The sequence below is a fragment of the Notechis scutatus genome, chromosome Z (assembly GCF_049901735.1).
Source record: "Notechis scutatus isolate UNSWTSFEM ecotype Mainland chromosome Z, rNotScu1.2, whole genome shotgun sequence".
Classification (NCBI taxonomy): Eukaryota; Metazoa; Chordata; class Lepidosauria; order Squamata; family Elapidae; genus Notechis; species Notechis scutatus.
The window spans coordinates 3,414,992-3,435,024 of NC_142025.1; the positions used below are offsets into that span (position 1 = coordinate 3,414,992).

Below are 20,033 nucleotides of genomic sequence, written 5' to 3' on the forward strand. Positions count from 1 at the left end.
AGCCAGATTCATTTAACAACCATGTTGTAAACTGAACATCTGCAGCGATTCACTTAACAACTGGGGCAAGAAAGCTCACAAAATGAGGGAAAACTTACTTAATTTTCCTGTTTAGGAATGGAAATTTTTGGGATTAAATGTGGTCTTAAGTCAGGGACTACCATGTCATAAATTCTGGTTGTAAGTTGAGACGTCACGTGGCAGGACATTTTCATTTAGCAAATGCCACAGTTGTTAAGTGAACAACATGGTTGTTAAGTGAGTATTTTCCCCAATGGGCTGTTTTTTCTTTTTTTTTTTTGCCAGAAACTGGAAATTAATGCCAAGAACTGTTAAACAACCTCGCAAATTGTGGTCATGTGACCACAGCACTCTGCAAATTCCTGCAAAGATGAGACAGTTGCAAAATGCCAGAAAATCATGTGACCAGGTGTGTGGCCGTCATAACTCTGAAAACGGGACATAAGGAGCTGTGGGAGTTTCCATCGTAACCTCAAAAGTTTGCTAAGCAGCCGGTCATAAGTCGAGAACTACCTGTATTTCAGCATTCAAGGTTCAGGAGGTTTCTTCCAGTAACCTTTGTAGAAAATTTAAAAAAAAAAAAGAGAGATCTCCCAATGAAGGAAGATGATTTTCTGGGAGTGTGGGACTGCAGAAAGGAGGAAGAGGAGGAGCAGGAGGAGGAAGAGGAGGAGAACTGTGAGGTCCTCTCTGAGCTTGGGTTTTCTTGCAGACGTTTCATGACCCAACTAGGTAACACCATCAGTGCTACAAGGGAACAGGGTTTGTAGAGAGGAGGAGGAGGAGAGGGAGGAGGATTGTTGAGTTCTTGGTACCTTCTGAGCTTAGTGATTTTCTCGCAGATGTTTCATGACCCAACTACGTAACATCATTGGGGTTAGAAAGGAATGTAGGGTTTGCAGCCTGAAGGGGAAGGAGAAGGGGAGAATGAGGAGGACGAGGATAGAGAAGAAGAAGAGGAGGAAGAGGACTGTGAGGTCCTTGGTGTTCTCTGAGCTTGGCTGCTTTCTTGCAGACGTTTCATGATCCAGCTAGGTAACGTCATCAGTGCTGGAAGGGAGTGGGGTTTGCAGAGAGGAGGAGAAGGAAAATGAAGAGGAAGGAGGAGGAGGAGGACTGTGGGGTCCTTGGTGCTCTCTCAGTTGCTTTCTTGCAGGCATTTCATGACCCAAGTAGGCCACCTCATCAGCGAAACGATTCTGTTTTTCACAGCTGATTTTTCCATTCCTTCCTGTCCATTCCAGCTAGTTCTGGAGAAGCTTTCAAAGAACCACTTCCGGCAGTCTTGGCCTTCAAAACATCGAACAACCCCTTCGATTCCAGATGGGGGAAAAAGGAGGAGGAATTTGTCCAGGCTTAACTTTTCTTGTTCTGAGTCTCTGGGCCCCCAGAATTTTGTCCCAGTTCTGCTTGCAAAAAAAAAAAAAAGCTTTAAAAATAATAAAGATAATAATAATGCCAAATACTTGACTCCCAAATCCTGTTGCTTGCAGCTTCCGCTTGCCTGGGCGGTTTTCGGCTTCTGCGTCTCAAACCAGAGATTTTTCAGCTTGAAAAGTGGAGCTGCGTTGAGTTTTGGGGCTGCAGGCAGCCAACATCGAGATCTGGGTGGTGAAATTGGTGCCACTGCTGCCAACAGACGGGTGGTGATACTTCGTATCCGAACCCAGGAAGCGTTCCATATGCCACCTGCGCCATTTGCGTTTCATTTCGGCTTGAACCTGAGACGGGGGAGAGGAAAAAAAAATACATTACGGGATAGTCCTTGAGTTACATCCATTCATTTAGTGACCGACAGCACAGAAAAAAGTGACTTAGGACTGTTTTTCACACTCACGACCATTGTGCGATCCCCTAGGTGATCAAAATTCGGGTGCTTGGCCACCGACTCATATTTATTTATTTTTTAAACAATTTTATTTGGGTTTTCACAAAACAAAACAAAAACATCTTTTTTTAGTGAACAGCTTGGTTCCAGGTTTTCACAACTATCTCAGTTACATATTCATCTTTCATATTTTATCACTACTTTATATATTCTTTATTAATTTTTCCCTCAAATACTTCCCTCAGGCTTACTTTATAGCTTTCTCATTCATTTCTAAACCTATTACATATCCTTTTCAAAATTTCATACCTTCATAATAATTATACTTGTACTTTTATCTGTCCTGTTTATAATTTTATTACATATCCACATTTCTAACATTACTAAAACAAGGTTTCCCCTATAGTGGCCAATTAGAGTGTGTCACCTTTATATCTTATAGTTAGTTCCCTTTCAAATCCTATTAAACATTCTACTTTTAAATTATCCCATTAAACAATTACAACATTCATCACCTAATAGCTATATTATAACATAAATCCCTTTTTACCACCGACTTGTATTTATGACGGCTGCAGTGACCCGGGGTCATGTGTCATAAACTGGGAAGATGAAGCGACCAGTCATAAATTGAAGACTACCTGTAAGATGCCTTTAAAGGCAATCCTCAACTTATAACCACAATGGAGCCCAAAATTTCTGCTGCTAAGCAAGACAGTTAAGTGAATTTTGCCCCATTTTAAGATCTTTCTTGCCACTGTTATTAAGGGAATCACCTCAGTTGTTAAGTCAGCCTCAGGGTTGTTAAGTGAATCGGGCTTCCCACATTGACTTCGCTCATCAAGGCAGTCGCAAAAGGGGATCACATGATCCCAGGACACTGAAACCATCATAAATACGAGTCAGTTGCCAAACGTTCTGAATTTTGATCCCCTGATCGTGGCGATGCCGCAATGGTCATAAGTGCGAGGAAGGGTCATAAATCACTTTTTTCATTGCTGTTGTAACTTCGAAGAAGTGACTAGACGAGATGTCACAAGTTGAGGACTATCTTTAAAGTTATACTGGCAAAGCCAAATTTGGCTGATCTTCCAAAGCAAAGCAAGAATAGGCTTGTTGAACGGATGGGGCACCAGAAGGAAATCCTTGTGGTACTGGGCCTGGCTAGTCTAGGGAAGAGAAGGACCAGGGGAGGCAGGAGAGCAGTCTTCCAATATTTGAGGGGCTGCCCCAGAGAACGAAGGGGTCAAGCTATTGTTTAAAGCACCCAAAGGCCAGACAAGAAATCATGGATGGAAACTGAACAAGGAGAGATTCAATCTGGAAATAAGGAGAAACTTTCTGACAGTGAGAACAAACAACCCATGGAACAGAAGTTGCCCTCAGAAGTTGTGGGAGCTTCATCACTGGAGGTTTTCAAGAAGAGACTGGACTCCCATTTGTCAGAAATGGGGGTTGGACTAGATGACCTACAAGGTCCCTTCCAACTCTGATTATCCGTAAATCCTAAACTGCAGGAGGGACTTTTATACCCAAGAAAATGCGTTAAAATCAGGCTAAATGAGACCAACCAAAATCCGGCAGAAAGGCAATGCAACTTCCCCATCAAGAAAACGGCAAAGTTATACAGGTTTCGCCCCATTTTATGACTTTTCTTGCCGCAGGTGTTAAGTAAATCACAGTTGTTCAGTGAGTAACACGGTTGTTAAGTGAATTGGGCTTCCCCTCATTGGCTTGGCTTGTCAGAAGGTCGCAAAAGGGGATCACTGCAACCGTCATAAATACGAGTCAGTTGACAATTGTCTGAATTTGGATCACCTGACCCTGGGTCGTAAGTGTGAAAAAAATGGTCATAAGTCACTTTTTTAAAGCACCATTACAACTTCAAATAGCCACCAAGTGAACTGTCAAGGACTGCATGTATCCGTGCAATTTCCAGACACGGTTTCTATTTTCAGGATGTATTTTATTGGGCTGATATTCTGCGTCTGATGGGATTAATCTGGAAACTCAAATTTAATCAGAGCCACTTTGCATTAAAATCGAGCAGTAATTAAAAAAACCTTAAACCCCTCCAGGATCCTAGATTTATCTTATATCGGGCGGTTACTGGAGAGAGATTGCTTTATAATTAATTATTCAGATCAGGTTTTGCACCCCTGGCCAGGTTTCCTGGGTTATTGCAAAAATTGTTCCTGTCTGTTGTTATGGGATCCACACCAGCCCCTTCGTTAAAGGGCCCAATCGACCTTGCAAAATTAAAAGGCAAGTGTCATTAAATTTATTCTATGCATTAACTGACGGGGGACCAAAAGCGGGAGATGATTAACTCCAGAAGCCAAAAACCCTCCCCTGGGTGGACAAGGTTTCCAACATCTTACCTCCCCCGTTGACGAAGCAATACAGCACCGCGACCACGAAGCCCTAAAGGAGAGAATGGGGGAAAAAAGAAGGAAAGAAAAATTTCAACCCGGCAAACTCATTGTGCAGGATGCGATGAACAGAACCTCACGAATGTACATTCTGCGGGGGTCCCTGGTGTTTTCTGAGCTGGTGGGTTTCCTGACAGACGTTTTGTGACCCAGTCATCAGGAATAGAAGGAGTGGGTTTGGGAGGAGGAGGAGACAAGAGGAGGAGGAGGATGACAACGACAACTGTGGGGTCCTTTGTGCTGAGATTGGTAGTTTTCTTACAGACATTTCATGACCCAACTAGATAACATCATCAATACTGGAAACTGGAACTCCCTCCCTTCTTTCTTTCTTTCTTTCTTTCTTTCTTTCTTTCTTTCTTTCTTTCTTTCTTTCTTTCTTTCTTTCTTTCTTTCTTTCTTCTTTCTTTCTTTCTTTCTTTCTTTCTTCTTTCTTCTTTCTCTCTCTCTCTCTCTCTCTCTTTCTTTCTTTCTTTCTTCCTTCCTTCCTTCCTTCCTTCCTTCCTTCCTTCCTTCCTTCCTTCCTTCTTTTTCCTATTCTTTCTCTATTTATTTGTTTTTTGTTTGTTTCTTTTTCTTTCTCTCTTCCTCTCTCTTCCTTACTTTCTTTCCTTACTTCATATCTCTCTCTCTCTCTCTCTCTCTCTCTCTCCCTCCCCTTCTTTTTCTTCCTCTCCTCCTAATCCTTCCTTTCTTCTCAGCACCTACTGTTTTGGGAAGAGATTCTACGGCTGACAGCCCCCAGCCATAAAATACCACCCACCATCCCCCCCTTTTGACGCCAGGCCCTTTCGGACACTCTCTGAGTATTCTAGGAAACGATACCTATAGGACAATGGCGGGAGGGCTCCAAATCTGGTGATTTTAAGACTTGTGGGCTTCAACTCCCAGAATTCCCCCAGCCAGCTCAGTTACTTGAGGAGTTCTGGGAGTTGAAGTCCACAATCTGGCTGAGGAGTTCTGGGAGTTGAAGTCCACAATCTGGCTGAGGAGTTCTGGGAGTTGAAGTCCACAATCTGGCTGAGGAGTTCTGGGAGTTGAAGTCCACAATCTGGCTGAGGAATTCTGGGAGTTGAAGTCCACAAGTCACCGAGTTTGGAAACCCCTGGATTAGGGTGACGGCGGTTGGAAGCGACAGAAGGCTCACCTGGAAGGACCCCAAAACAAGTTCGAAGACCAGTTTGACATTCATCACTTCTTTCTTGACCGTGTCCGGAAAAAAGGCAAATATGGTGTAGTGGATACCAAACAGAGGGATCAGAAGAAGAGTGGATTTAGCTAGTCTCCTGAAAAAGAGAGAAACGGGGACGAGAAGGCATGGGGGATTATCAGCGCTAGGAGCGGGGTCTGCGGTTTAGCAAGCCACAGAATAATGGAGTTGGAAGGGACCTTGGAGGTCTTCTAATCCAACCCCCTGCTCAACAAGCAGGAGACTCCCTGTAACGACAAATGATTTCATCTTGGAGGACAGGGAAGAACCGCAAGTCACTCCGGTGAGAGATTCACGTCCCAGAAGTCATTCTAACCCTTAACTGTTAGGCCTAGCGGTGAAAGCACCAGGATACGGTGAGTTGTAGTTCCGCCTTAGCCATGAAAGCACAGCTGGGTGATTTCTGCCCAATCACCAGGAGAAAGGGAGTTCTAGTCCCTCTGGCCCAATCACTGGGAAACGGGGAGTTCTAGTCCCATGAAAGGAACTGGGTGACTTTGGCCCAATCACTAGGAAGACAGTGAGTTCTAGTCCCACCTTAGGCATGAAAGTTATCTGGGTGACTCTGACCCAATCACAAGGAAACGGGGAGTTCTAGTCCTGACAGCATCCCTTAACAACGTAACAACAATTAACAACTGAAATGATTCACTTAACCACCATGGCAAGGAAGGTCGAGAAAGGAGGTCAAATTCACTTAACAACTAAGTGAACAAGTTAGCAGAGGAAATGTCGGGCCCAATTATGGTCGTACATCAAGGACTACTTAAAATACACATAAAAACAGGGCGGAGCTGAATGGCCTGATCACGCCCACCATTTTTTGGGAGACCCCTCCCCCTGCCCAGAGGTCTCTGATCCTGAATCAGATCCAGGAGGTCAACTTAGGACAATTCACAGGGTTCAAAGCTTCGGTGACCCCCAAATGGAGGTTTGAACTTACAAATATTGGCTTGTTTATTTTTTGCCCAACATCTGGAAGGAAGGAAGGAAGGAAGGGAGAAAAAGGAGGAGGAGGGAAGGAGGGAGGGAGGGAGGGAAAGAACAAAGATGTAGCGAAAGAAAGAAAAATAAAGAAGGAAGGAAGACAATAAAAAGAAAGAAAGATGGAAGGAAGGAAAGAAGGAAGACAGAAAAAGAAAGATGGAAGGAAGGGAGGAAGGAGGAAAGAAGACAGAAAAAGAAAAAGAAAGATGGAAGGAAGGAAGGAAGGGGGGAAGGGAGGAAAGAAGGAAGACAGAAAAAGAAAGATGGAAGGAAGGAAGGGAGGAAGGGAGGATAGAAGGAAGACAGAAAAAGAAAGATGGAAGGAAGGAAGGGAGGAAGGGAGGATAGAAGGAAGACAGAAAAAGAAAGATGGAAGGAAGGAAGGGAGGAAGGAGGAAAGAAGGAAGACAGAAAAAGAAAGTGGAAGGAAGGAAGGGAGGAAAGAAGGAAGACAGAAAAAAAGAAAAAAGAAAGATGGAAGGAAGGAAGGGAGGAAAGAAGGAAGACAGAAAAAGAAAAAAGAAAGATGGAAGGAAGGAAGGGAGGGTTCACAGCTTCAGGATACCTCCACATGGAGGTCTGAACTTACAAATATTGGCTTGTTTCGTCTCGCCCGACATCTGGAAGGAAGGAAGGAAGGAAGGAAGGAAGGAAGGAGGGAAGGAAGGAAGGAAGGAAGGAAGGAAGGAAGGAAGGAAGGAAAAGTAGAAGAAAGGAGAAAGAGGAGGAGGAGGAGGGAAAGAAAGAAGGAAGGAAAGGAGAAAGATGTAGAGAAAGAAAGAAAATGAAGGAAAGAAAGAAGGAACAGAAAAAAGAAAAAGGAAGAAAGATGGAAGGAAGGAAGACAGAAAAAAGAAAGAAAGAAGAAAGAAAGATAGAAAGAAGGAAGGAAGGGTTCACAGCTTCAGGATACCTCCACATGGAGGTCTGAACTTACAAATATTGGCTTCTTTTGTCTCACCCGACATCTGGAAGGAAGGAAGGAGGGAAGGAAGGGAAAGGAGAAGAAAGGAGAAAGAGGAATAGGAGGAGAGAAGGAAAGAAGGAAGGAAGGAGGAAAGGAGAACGATGTAGAGAAAGAAAGAAAAATAAAAAACGAAGGGAGGAAAGAAGGAACAGAAAAAAGGAAGAAAGATGGAAGGAAGGAAGACAGAGAAAAGACAGAAGGAAGAAAGAAAGATGGACAGAAGGAAAGAAGGATGGTTTCACAGGTTCAGGTAACCCCCCAAATGGAGGTCCGAACTTACGAATATTGGCTTGTTTCGTTTCGCCCGACATCCGGAGAGTGAAGCTTCTGAACCAGGATCCGGATGATGCAAATAAAGAGTACAAAGTTGACCTGTTGAACATATTTTAAAAAGAGCATTAAAATCCCTTGTTGTGCAGAGGAGAGACACGGATATGGATCGTCTATTCCTGAGGTATTTTTTTTCAGAAAAAAACAGGCCAAAAGCGTAGAGAGCTGGCGTTGTACAGACAGTCCTCGACTTATGACCAGCAGAATTTCCATTGCTAATCAACAACTTGCAGCTATTTAAACGAGTCGCACCTGATTTTAAAACCTTTTCTGCCATGGTCATTAAGGAGTTATTACCCTTAAGTGAATCTGGTGTCGTTAAGTAAATCTGGCCGTTTGTAGATGAATCCGGCAGTTATTACGAAAACCAGGCGGTCGTTAAGTGAATCCAAATTCTCCCCCTCGACTTTGCTTGTCTGAAGCCAGCTGGAAAGGTCACCAAAGACCCCAGGACAGTGCAAACGTTGTCAGAGTTTATTCATGAACTGGAATAGAGCTTGGTAACAAGGTCAGTCAATGAATAGGCATAGCAACTAAGTCAGCCAATGAGGGCTGTTTGGAAACTGAAACTAGAAGTAGCCTAGGCGTGGCTCTGTATTAAGCTCTGCAGCTCTGAAGCTATGTTGAGCTCTTGAGTCTGTCTATTGAAAATGAAACTGCTTCTCTCCTCTGCTTGCTTGCTGAACTAAAGTAAAAGAAACTAATTTGTTTGCTTTGCTGAAGACTGGAACTCTGTGCTCCTGAAGTTACTTGCAAGATGTTTTGTGTCTGAGTTTGCTCCATGTTAGAGAAATCTACAACTGGTTTGTAAAATCTACTTATTATGTTTATAAAGACATTAAATGAAGCATCAGCCATCTGTGTTTATTTTTCTGGCGCTGAATTAACACGGCAAAACTCTGAACAAAACGTTATGTTGCCAAGCACCCGAATTTTAATCGTGTGACACCAGGGATGAGGCGATAGTCGTAAGTCTGAGGATAAATCCTTTTTTTTCAGTGCCGTTATAACTTTTGAACAGGCATTAAATGAATGGTTGTAAGTCGAGGAATAGCTGTATTTGCCTCTTACAAAATTTATCTTTGAGCTCAGTTCCATTTATTTAAGTAGGCCTGAAGGAAATCTCTCCATATTTCCCTTCTACTCAGCCAGGTTCTTAACAACCCACATGACTAACTTAACAACGGTGGCGATTCACTTAACAACGGTGGCAAGAAAGGTCATAAAACAGGGAAAAAACACCACTTAACAACTGTCTTGCTTAGCAATGGAAGTTTGGAGTTCAATTGTGGTCATAAATCAAGGACCACCAGTCATGTTTATTTTCACAGAATCAAACCAGTCCTCCATTTACAAACTATTCATTTAGCGACTGTTCAAAGATACAAGATCACTGAAAAAAGTGACTTATGACCATTTTTCACACTTAACAACCATTGCAGCATCTCCATGGTCGTGTGATCAAAATTCAGACCCTTGGCAACTGATTCATATTTATGACGGTCGGTTACAGTGTCTCAGGGTTATATGATCCACTTTTGTGACCCACTGATAAGCAAAGTCAATGAGGAAGCCAGATTCGCTTAACAACAGTGTCACTATCTTAACAATGGCAGTGATTCACTTAACAATGATGGCAAGGAAGCCTTTAAATGGGGCAAATTTCTCGTAATAACTGTCTTGCTTAGCAATGGCAGATTTGGGTTCGACTGCGGTTGTAAGTTGAGAACCACCTGTACCGTTTTATTTACACAGAATCAAACCACAGAGATGACAGGAAGTTATTTCAAGGTATTTAGATCAGGGGCCTCCAAATTTGACAACTGTAAGACTTGTGGACTTCAACTCCCAGAATTCCTGGCTGAGGAATTCTGGGAGTTGAAGTCCACAAGTCTTACAGTTGCCAAATTTGGAGACTCCTGGTTTAGATGGCGAAAGAAATCGAAAACCACACAGATACCTTACCAGTATAGAAACCAAAATGGGAGCTTTGATAATCCACCAGTATGGAGATTCGATTAAATCCCAGCAACTGAAAAGAAATTCTCAAATTAGATCAAACTTTCTAGATTTACCCTCAAGGGCAACAAAGGAAGTTAACAGAAAAAAATATATGATTAAAATGGCACAAATAAAATGGCACAAATAAAATGCCCCAGAAGCCTACCCAAATGCAGATAGTCCTCGAGTTACGACCAGAATTGAGCCTGTAATTTGTGTTGGTTGTTAAACAGGTCACCACAGGATTGTGCCCAATTTTCCAATCTTTTTCTGTACCAGCCATTAAGCAAACATTCTTGTTAAGTCAATGCTGGGTTTGTTCAGCGACCGCTGCTGTGGTCATTATGTATTCCTGCTGGGCATCTTTTTGCCAGAAATTGGAAATAAATGCAAGAAAATGTCATAAATTGTGGGAGGCTGCAAATAGCCATAAATTAATATCTTAATGTTTCAACTTTTACTGCACCAATGCTTTTAATATTTTGATCGTATCATGACACTGTAAGCTGTGCAAGGTTGCTTGATAATGGGGGGGATGGGGTGCCGTATAAATTTAATAAAATAATTGAAAAAGAAGAAAGAAAGAAAGAAGGGGAAGGAAGTGTGAAAAGGTCAACTAGGGTTTAACATTAGTATAGGCCTCTGCTTAATTGAAGGCCTTGAATTAAATATATATATACATACATGCATGCATATTATAACACCAGCTCAGCTGAATTTGCAGGCACAGCAAAATATTTGCTATCTGCTACTTTTGGAAAAAGCATATATTTGCTGGACAATTAAAAATAGAGCTATTTTGGATCACGAATGCCTGGGACATTGAGAAAAAGGGGAACTGAAAGTAGCAGATGGTAAGAAAGTTGGTATACACCTACAAGTGGGTGTTAAGTGATGGGCATTTTGAGGGAATAGGGAAGTATATCCAGTAAGATTACATGCTACTGGGTGGGCTTCAGAAGAAGAAGGGGAGAAAAGAAGGGGAGAAAACTCAAATGCGGGCGACTGATAGTAGCTATCCTTTCTGGAGTTAGCTACTGTCTCTGGACTTCATTGCGATGGCTTACTTACTGATATAAGTAATGTTATGATGGCTTTTCGTGTTCCAGATTGCTCATGAAATAAACTTCTGACCTTAAAGTTAAGATTTATTGCTTGTGGTTTGTCTGTGTTCCTGTTTTATGAATTATTTTTATAACAGAAGGAAGGAGAAGTAAAAGAAAGAGGAAGACAGAGAGGGTGGGAGGGAAGGAAGGAAGGGAAAGGAGAAGAAAGGAGGAGGAGGAAAGAGGGAAGGAGAAGTAGAGAAAGAAAGAAGATAAACAAGGAAGGAAGGAAGAAGAAAGATGTAAAGGAAGAAAGATAAATAAGGAAGGAGGACAGAAAAAAGAAAAGGAAGAATGATGGGTGGATGGAAGGAAGGAAGACAGAGAAAATAAAGAAGGAAGAAAAGAAGGAAAACAAAAAGGAAGGAAGGAAGATGGAAGAAAGGAAGGAGGGAGTGAGGGGAGGCAGAAGGAAGAAAAGGAAAAGAAGACAGAGAAAAGAAAGAAGGAAGGAAGAAAGAAGGAAGAAGAGAGGAAAGGAGTAAGGGGAGGCGGAAGGAAGGAAAGCAAAGCAAAGGAAAAGAAAGAAGGAAGGAAGAAGGAAAGAAGGAAGGAGAAAGGGAGGGAGAGAGGAGAGGCAGAATGAATGAAAGGAAAGGAAGACAGAGAAAAGAAAGAAGGAAGGAAGAAAGAAGGAAGAAGAGGGAGGGAGGGGAGGTGGAAGGAAGGAAAGGAAGACAGAAATGAAAGAAGAAAGGAAGAAAGAAGGAAATAAGGAAGGAAGGAAGGAAGGAGAGAGGGAAGGAGGGGAGGCAGAAGGAAGGAAAGGAGAGGAAGAAGGAAAGAAGGAAGAAGAGGGAAGGAAGGGAGGCAGAAGGAAGGAAGGAAAGGAAGACAGAGAAAAGAAAGAAGGAAGGAAGAAAGAAGGAAAGAAGGAAGAAGAGAGGAAAGGAGTGAGGGGAGGCGGAAGGAAGGAAAGCAAAGCAAAGCAAAGGAAAGGAAGGATATCATGTGGTCGCAAGGGGCATCAGGACTTTGAATCTGGATCATAAGTAGCCTGAGGAAGCAGGTTATAACTTTGAACAGTCACTTAGGAATCGGTCGTAAGTCAAGGACTGGCTGCAATAACTGCATGCAATTTTTTCTCTCTCTCTTCTCCAGTGAATCACGGAAAGGTCCGGGCTTGAATTGAACTCCACAGATCTTTAAAGATCTAACCCCACACCCCAAAGACCGCACAACTTGAGAGGTCTGTGCACCACTAACTTCCATCCGTGGTTGTAGGCTCAAGGACCGCCGTAAGTCGAGGACTAACCCAATTGCCTTTTGGAAAGCGCGGCACGCTCTTTCAGCTGGATAAAAGCGGGATGGAGGTGCATGCTTACCCCTTGTTGTCATAGTGTATCCTCGTGACGGTCCAGGCCAAGATGAACAGCATCGGCGCACCTGGCAACAGAGAATGGAGGACTTGTCGCTTTTTGTAACGGCACACCCTCAAAACGGGGCATAAGACAGAACGATACAGAACGGGCACCATCGGGTGTGCCGAATTAGCACCAGGAGATTGTTTTGCTTGCTGCACACCAGCTTGAATTATTATTATTAAAAGGGAAGGCGAGCTCCTTAGGACATTGCCCAGGGATATTAAATAGTGAGAAAGGAGGCATATCAATTTAATAAAATAAGTGGAAAAAGGAAAGGAAAGGGGGGGAAGGGAAAGGAAAGAGAAGGAAGGAAAGAAAAGAAGAGGGGAAGGGAAGGAAAGGAAAAAAAAGAAGAGAAGAGGAGGGAAAGGGGAGGGAAAGGAAAGAAGAAAAAGAAAGAAAGAAGGAAGAAAGAAAGAAAAGAGGAGGAGGGGGGGAAATGGAGGGAAAGGAAAAGAAATAAGGAAAGAAAGAAAGAAGAAAAGAGGAGGAGGAAGGAAGGAGAGGAGGAGAGAAGGATCTTCATTACATACTTACAGGTAGTCCTCAACTTGTGATGGTTCATTTAGTGACCATTTGAAGTTACAACAACACTAAAAACAGTGACTTATGACTGGCTGATCTAGGATCCTGGCGGGGTTTAAGGTTTTTTTTTAATTACTGCTCGATTTTAATGCAAAGTGGCTCTGATTAAATTTGAGTTTCCAGATTAACAACGGTTGGCCAGAAAGATTGTTAAATGGGGCAAAACTCACTTAATCAACTGCCTCGCTTAGGAATGGAAATTTTGGTCTAAGTTGTGATCATAAGTTGAGGACTAGCTGTACTGAGATGAATTCAGACATAATTCAATGCTCCTGTTTATTAAAAGGGAAAACTGCCCTGACTAATTTTGGGGAATGAAAAGTGCCATTCGCAAACTTGAATTACAGCAGGATCACGATTCTAACTTTGCGGCTTCCTCGTAAAAGTGTTAACGTATAATGAGGACACAGTCTCCAAGCTCAGCTTTCTCCTTCCTGGAGACCACGGCTCCTTCATCACTGGTCAAGCATTGGTCAGTTGTGTTAGGAATGGGAAAAAAATGTCTAAATCTAACAGCAGCCATTTAAATAAACGAAAGATTATCATAATAAACAAAGCCAGGCTGGTTTAGTGGTTAAGGCATCGGGCTACAAACCGGGAGACCGTGAGTTATAGTCCTGCCTTAGTCATGAAAACATCTGGGCAACTTTGAGCCAATCACCAGGAGGCGGTGAGTTCTAGTCCCGCTTTAGGCATGAAAACCACTTGGGTGGCTTTGGGCCAATCGCCAGGAGACTGTGAATTCTAGTATCACCTTCGGTGTGAAAGCTAGATGGGTGACTTTGGGCCAATCATCCGGAAACTGTGAGTTCTAGTCCTGCTTTATGCATGAAAGTCAGCTGCGTGACTTTGGGCCAATCGCCAGGAGACGGTGAGTTCTAGCAACACCTTAGGCACAAAAGCCAGCTCTAGGACAATCAAATCCAGACCAATCATTGTTCTAGTAGTTAAGACTTGAAGGCTAGAAACCAGGAGACAGGGAGTTCTAGTCCTACCTTAGCCATGAAAGCCGACTGGGTGATTTTGGACCAAACACAAGGAGACAGCAAGTTCTACCCCTGACTTAGGCACAAAAGCCAGCTGGGTAATTTTGGGCCAGTCCCTCCCTCCCAGCCCCATCTACCTCACAGGGTTGTTGTCGTTATGGGAAAAACTGGAAGGAGAAAGGGGTCTTAATGCACGTTCGCCGCCTTGAGCTATTCGTAAAAATATTAAAGTCAAATAAACTAACAGCAATGCATGGAAGGCATCTGGGTAGGGAAACAAAAATGACTGACCCCAGCCTATGACAATGTACCACCAGAAGTATTTCTTCTCCGAAAAGAAGGAGATGACCAGGAGGGTGTGAAGGTACAAGCCCTCAACCAGAAGCCAGAAGAAATTAGCCATGATGCAGTACTGGAAAAACACCATTGCAGCTTTGCAACCCACCTGGAAAACGGGAAACAAACCAATTTGGATTAAGGATTCAAGTTGCAAAGGTGAGTTTGCTATTTGTTTGTTGTCTAGACACACTTTCCCAACAATGCATGGGGCTCCAAAACAACCCTTTGATGGGAGACACATTTTCTCTGTTGGCTCCTACACCGTCCTCGACTTATGACAGTTTATTTAGTGGCTGTTTGCAGTTACAACGGCACGAAGAAAAGTGATTTTAGGACTGTTTTTCATGTTTATGACTGCTGCAGCATCCCCATGGCACCTGATCAAATTTCATATGCTTGGCTGGACTAATAGCCATTCCTTTAGTGGCCGTTTGAAGTCAGAGAGGCACCCAATAAAGTGAAGGCACCAAAGGCAGCTGGGTGGCTTTGGGCCAGTCACTAGGAGAGAGAGAGTTCTAGTACCACTTAACTATGAAAGCCATCTGGGTGGCTTTGGGCCAATCACTAGGAGACAGTGAGTTCTAGTCCCACCTTAGCATGAAAGCCATCTGGGTGACTTTGTGTCAACCAATAGGAGAAAGTGAGTTCTAGTACCACCTTAGCATGAAAGCCATCTGGGTGACTTTGTGTCAACCAATAGGAGAAAGTGAGTTCTAGTGCTGCCTTAGCCATGAAAGCCATCTGGGTGACTTTGGGCCAGTCACTAGGAGAGAGAGAGTTCTAGTACCACTTAACTATGAAAGCCATCTGGGTGGCTTTGGGCCAGTCACTAGGAGAGAGTGAGTTCTAGTGCTGCCTTAGCCATGAAAGCCATCTGGGTGACTTTGGGCCAGTCACTAGGAGAGAGAGAGTTCTAGTCCCAACTTAGCATGAAAGCCGCCTGGGAGACTTTGGGCCAATCACTAGGAGACTGGGAATTCTAGTTCTGCTTAGCTACAAAACCAGCTAGGTAACTTTGGGCCATTCTCTCTCTCTCTCTCTCTCCCCCTCCTTCCTCCTCTCTCCCTCTCTCCAACCAACCTCACAGGATTGTCTTGTGTGGAAAATAGGAGGAGGAAAATGAGTTCAGGAAGTTCAAGTCATTGTCGCTTGGAAAGAAACAGCCATAAATCAGAAAGGATACAACCGGTTATTAAGGCTGTTTGTCTTTTTTATAGTGTTTCTCTGTATAATCCTTCTGTCCTCTGTAAGAACGACGAACCCAAAAGACCTCTTCATATTTACACATTGTAAAAATGACTTGGCGAAATTGAAGTATATATATATATATATATATTTCCTCTCTCTTCACGACTCAAACCTGCTCCAACACATGCTAAGAAGCCAACTGTTTGGGGGGAAAAAACATTACGCAATATTATGTATACTGTTGTTATTATTTTTTCCACCTATGGTTGGAATTTATTAGCTTGTGCCGGCTGGCTTATATTAGCAATATCCTGCTTGGTTTTTACACTCCGGATGTGTTTTTACACAAAGATTGCAACCGACAAATTTAACTAGGCAATTAAAAAAAGAAGAGTTTTAGTTATTTGAAAAGGCGAGGCCCTGTTTGATCTGCGGTCAAATATTCATTTAGTGACCATTTGAAATTACAAACTAAACTTGAGGGTGGAGTCCTTGACTTACAACAGTTCATCGTAACATTCAAAGTTACGAAGGCACTGACTTATGAACGTTTTTCACGCTTACGACCGTTCTAGGGTTGACTGCCTGTCCCCTTTAAAAAATGATGGTAGGGGCTCCTCCAGACCAAAGGATATGCTCGTATTTATACATTTCAGGAAAGGAGGAAAAGAAATGATGCAACCACAATACAGGTAGTCCTCGACTTACAACAGTTCCTTTAGTGACCTTTCAAAATTACAACAACACTGAAAAAGTGAACTTACGACTGTCAACTCATAAAATATTTCTATGGGCTTTTTTAGAGTTGCCAACAGAAAGAGAAGGGGGAGCAGTGCAGCAGCTTGCAAAACCGAAACTGCATTCCATCAATGTTTTCAAAGATAGTTTCCAGGTGACGGAAGTTTCTGCCGTGCAAAATTCTAACTGGAGAGCATGATGGATGACTCTTGGCTAGGGATGTGTCCCATTGGAGCATATGAATTATGATACACCCAGGGGTGGGGGAAAACCAGGGTCAAGGGTGACAATAGATTATATGTCTCAGAGTCGGCTACACCCAGGCAGTGCCGGAGAGTTTAACTCCCAATAAATCCTTTTTAAGTTTTGGAAGTTTGGCTCGAGACTCATGATTTAAATGTGGGGGGAACTGCCGGAATCTTGACAATGACCAGTTTTCACACTTACAACCATTGCAGTGTCCCCAGGGTCACACGATCAAAAGTCAAGAGGCTTGGCAACTGACTCATATTTATGACGGTCGCAGCGTCCAGGGGTCCCTTTTGCAACCTCCTGATCTGCCAAGTCAATGGGGGAAGCTTTGATTCGCTTAACAACTTAACAGCTGCGGCAATTCACTTAACAACCGTTGTCAAGAAAGGTCATAAAATGGGCCAAGACCCGCTTAACAAAAGTTTCACTTAGCAATGGAGGTTTTGGGCTGAATTGCGGTCATAAGTCAAGGACTGCCGTTAGTTAAATGACTGGGGGGTGGCGAACCGACGTTCAAAGGTAGGAGGACACCGGACAGAGTGGACAATGGACGAGACTGACCGAGCTTATGGAGCAGTACTCTGATTCTCTGCTTTCGAACAGAATGAAGTCTTTGACGAAGACGGCCACGGCACGAAGGATGAAGGACAAAAACAGATGCATGTGGATATAATTCCGGGTACAGTGCAACTTCCTGCAAAGGAGAAAGAGGACAGGATGATGGGCCCTCTTCATATCTGAAGGCGCTTTTGACCATCTCTGGTGGACGCTTAAGGAAGTTGAGAGTCAGAACTGAACGTGCAACATGAAGCTTTTCTGCTTGGCTTGCTGGACAACGAGTCAGAACTCCCAGAATCACCCTAGTTAGTAGGAGGACTGGATTTTAGTGGAGGAAGAGGAGGTGGAGAAGAAGGAGATAGAGGAGGAGGAGGAGGAGAAGGAGAAGGAGATAGAGGAGGAGGAGGAGGAGGAGTTAGAGGAGGCGAAGGAGAAGGAAAAGAAGGGGAGGAGAAGAGGAAGAGGAAGAACAGAAAGGAGGAGGAGGAGATGGAGAAGGAGAAGAAAAAGGAGGTGAAGAAGAGGAAGAAAGAGGAGGAGGAGTTGGAGGAGGCGAAGGAGAAGGAAAAGAAGGGGAGGAGAAGAGGAAGAGGAAGAACAGAAAGGAGGAGGAGATGGAGAAGAAGAAGGAGAAGAAAAAGGAGGTGAAGAAGAGGAAGAAAGGAGGAGGAGGAGAGAGGAGGTGAAGGAGAAAGAAAAGGGGAGAAGAGGAAGAAAAGAAAGGAGGAGATGGAGAAGAAGAAGGAGAAGAAAAGGGTAAAGGAGAAGGAAAAGGAAAAAGAAGAATCAGAAGAAGAGGGAGAAGAAGTAGAAGAAGGAAGAGAGAAAGAAGCTAAAAAAGTCCACATATCTTCAAGTTGTAATGGTTGAGAAACAGTCCTCGACTTTCAACCATTCATTTAGTGACAAAAGATCCAAAAGCCCTGGAAAAAGTGATGTGATGGCCCTTTTTCACACCTGCGGCCATTGCAGCATTCCTGATCGAATTCGGATGCCTGGCAATAGGTTCCAATTTACAACCGTTGCTGGTGTCCCAAAGGTCACGTTGATTCCCCTTTGGCGACCTACTGATGAGCGAAGTCGCTGGGGGAGTTCACTTAACAACCGTGCACGGATTCACTGAGCAACAGTGGCCAGAAAGTTTGTAACATGGGGTAAAGAAACCAAAAACTTAAGACTTAACCTCTTGCTTAGCCGTGGAAATTGGGGTCTCAATTTCGTGGTCATAAGTTGAGGACTACCTGTACTTGGGGGTGAAGAAACCCAACCTCTGTGCCCCTCCCCCCCGGGGGCCAGGTGATTCCCCATTACCTGAAGACGCAGAGAATCATCATGGCCACTATCAGAGCAATGAGAGACAAACTGTGCCCGATTGTGTATCCAGTTTTCACTGTGCCGTAGAAGACGGCACTCTGCGGAGAAAGAGAGAGAGAGAGAGAAGCACAACAAAGCGGTCAACACTTTTATCTGGTTTGACAAATCCAGGTGGTCCTTGAGTTACGACCACAACTGAGCCCAAAATTTCTATTGATAACTGTTGTGGCTCGCTGGCAGCAGGTGTGGATGGCTGAGGTCTCGGAGACCTGCATGTGATACAGGGATGGGACCAGGATCATCAGGGAGTGGAGCGTTGCCTTTGGAGATTGTGGAGGCTGGCAGCAGTGATGAAGAGTCCCCCGAGGAGCCTGTGCCCAGTGCGCGTGCCCACAGGGCTATTGGAAGGAAACAGCAGCTGCAGCAGCACAGGCGACTCGGGAGTAAGACTGCAAGGGGATGGCCCCTCCTTTAAGAGATAAAAGCCAGCTGAGAAACCGGAGTCCTTTGCAGGAAGCAAAGAAGTTTTTGCACTCAAGCCTTGTGGACGTTCGGAGTATCATGGTTGGTGTTTGGAGACTCTTTGTGTTTGAAATACTTCTTAGTAACTTTATCTAGTGTTCTTGGCAGCCTTGCACCACCTTGGCAAGGCTCATTCTTATCAGAGACAATTCGTTTGAAACAGCCTTTTAACCGGGAAGGAACGGGATTTGAAAAGAAAAATTTAAAGGTTTTGCTGTTTACAGGTTTGGGTCAGAACATTAACTGAGACATTTCTAAAGGGAGTTTTGCCCCATTCTATGCACTATCTTTGCCACCATTGTTAAGTGAACCACTACAGTTGTTAAGTGAGTTAACACAGTCCTTAAGTGAATCTGGATCCCCCCCCATGGACTTCACTCGTCAGAAGGTCGCAAAAGGGGAATCCCGTGATCCCTGGAACACTGCAACTGTCATAAATGTGGGTTGGCTGCCAAGCGTCAGAATTTTGATCATGTGAGCGGTCGTAAGTCTCTTTTTTCAGGGCCGCTGTAATCTTGAACGGTCAGTAAATGAATCTTTGTAAGTTGAGGGTTAATTGCCTAATTAAATGAACCGAGAAGCCATTAAGTGCAAATCTTTTGCCCAGACGGCTCTACGGAGTCCTTGACTTACAATAATCCCTTTACCGACCACTCAAACTTAAAACGGTGCTGAAAACGATCGGTCCTCGCACTTACGACCGTTGCATCAAAAATTTTCCATCCACTTTCTGACAAGCAAAGTCAATGGGGAAAAGACGGATTCGCTTCACGACTGATTCATTTAAGAACTGCAATGATTCGTTTTACAACCACGGCAGAAAAGGTGGTAAAATTGGGAGCAACTCGCTTGATATTAGGCCTGTTGTAAGCTGAGTACTACCCACAGGCTGGGCCTTACGTAGAGTAGATTTCAGTGATATAATCCCAACCCCAAGAACGGCAACACAACTGTCCTGCAGGGATCCCAGCTATGCCCTGCTTGGAGCAATCATGCTTCCATCCTTCAAATACACAAGAGAAACAGTTTGGTCCAGTGGTTAAGCCAGCAGGTTGAAAAACAGGAAGCTGTGAGTTCAAGTGCTGACTCTGCCATAAAGCCAGCTGGGTGACTTTGAGCCAATCACCAGGAGACAGTGAGTTCTAATCCCGCCTTTAGGCATGGAAGCCGGCTGGGTGACTTTGAGCCAATCACCAGGAGACGGTGAGTTCTAGTCCCGCCTTTAGGCATGGAAGCCGGCTGGGTGACTTTGAGCCAATCACCAGGAGACAGTGAGTTCTAGTCCCGCCTTTAGGCATGGAAGCC

General features: G+C 43.9%; 1 protein-coding gene across 1 annotated transcript in view; it reads right to left on the reverse strand.

Annotated features, from left to right (window-relative positions):
- Positions 1 to 722: 722 nt before the first annotated feature.
- Positions 723 to 20,033, reverse strand: part of VIPR1 (vasoactive intestinal peptide receptor 1) — a 69,370-nt gene continuing 50,059 nt past the window's right edge. Inside the window, exons 5-13 of the mRNA XM_087948378.1 lie at positions 18,204 to 18,304; positions 16,896 to 17,028; positions 14,109 to 14,262; positions 12,208 to 12,268; positions 9,741 to 9,807; positions 7,726 to 7,817; positions 5,429 to 5,567; positions 4,234 to 4,273; positions 723 to 1,744 (exon numbers count right to left, since the gene is read on the reverse strand). Coding sequence (XP_087804504.1) covers positions 1,551 to 1,744; positions 4,234 to 4,273; positions 5,429 to 5,567; positions 7,726 to 7,817; positions 9,741 to 9,807; positions 12,208 to 12,268; positions 14,109 to 14,262; positions 16,896 to 17,028; positions 18,204 to 18,304 — 981 coding nt within the window. The 3' untranslated portion in view covers positions 723 to 1,550. The remainder of the gene's footprint in view (positions 1,745 to 4,233; positions 4,274 to 5,428; positions 5,568 to 7,725; positions 7,818 to 9,740; positions 9,808 to 12,207; positions 12,269 to 14,108; positions 14,263 to 16,895; positions 17,029 to 18,203; positions 18,305 to 20,033) is intronic.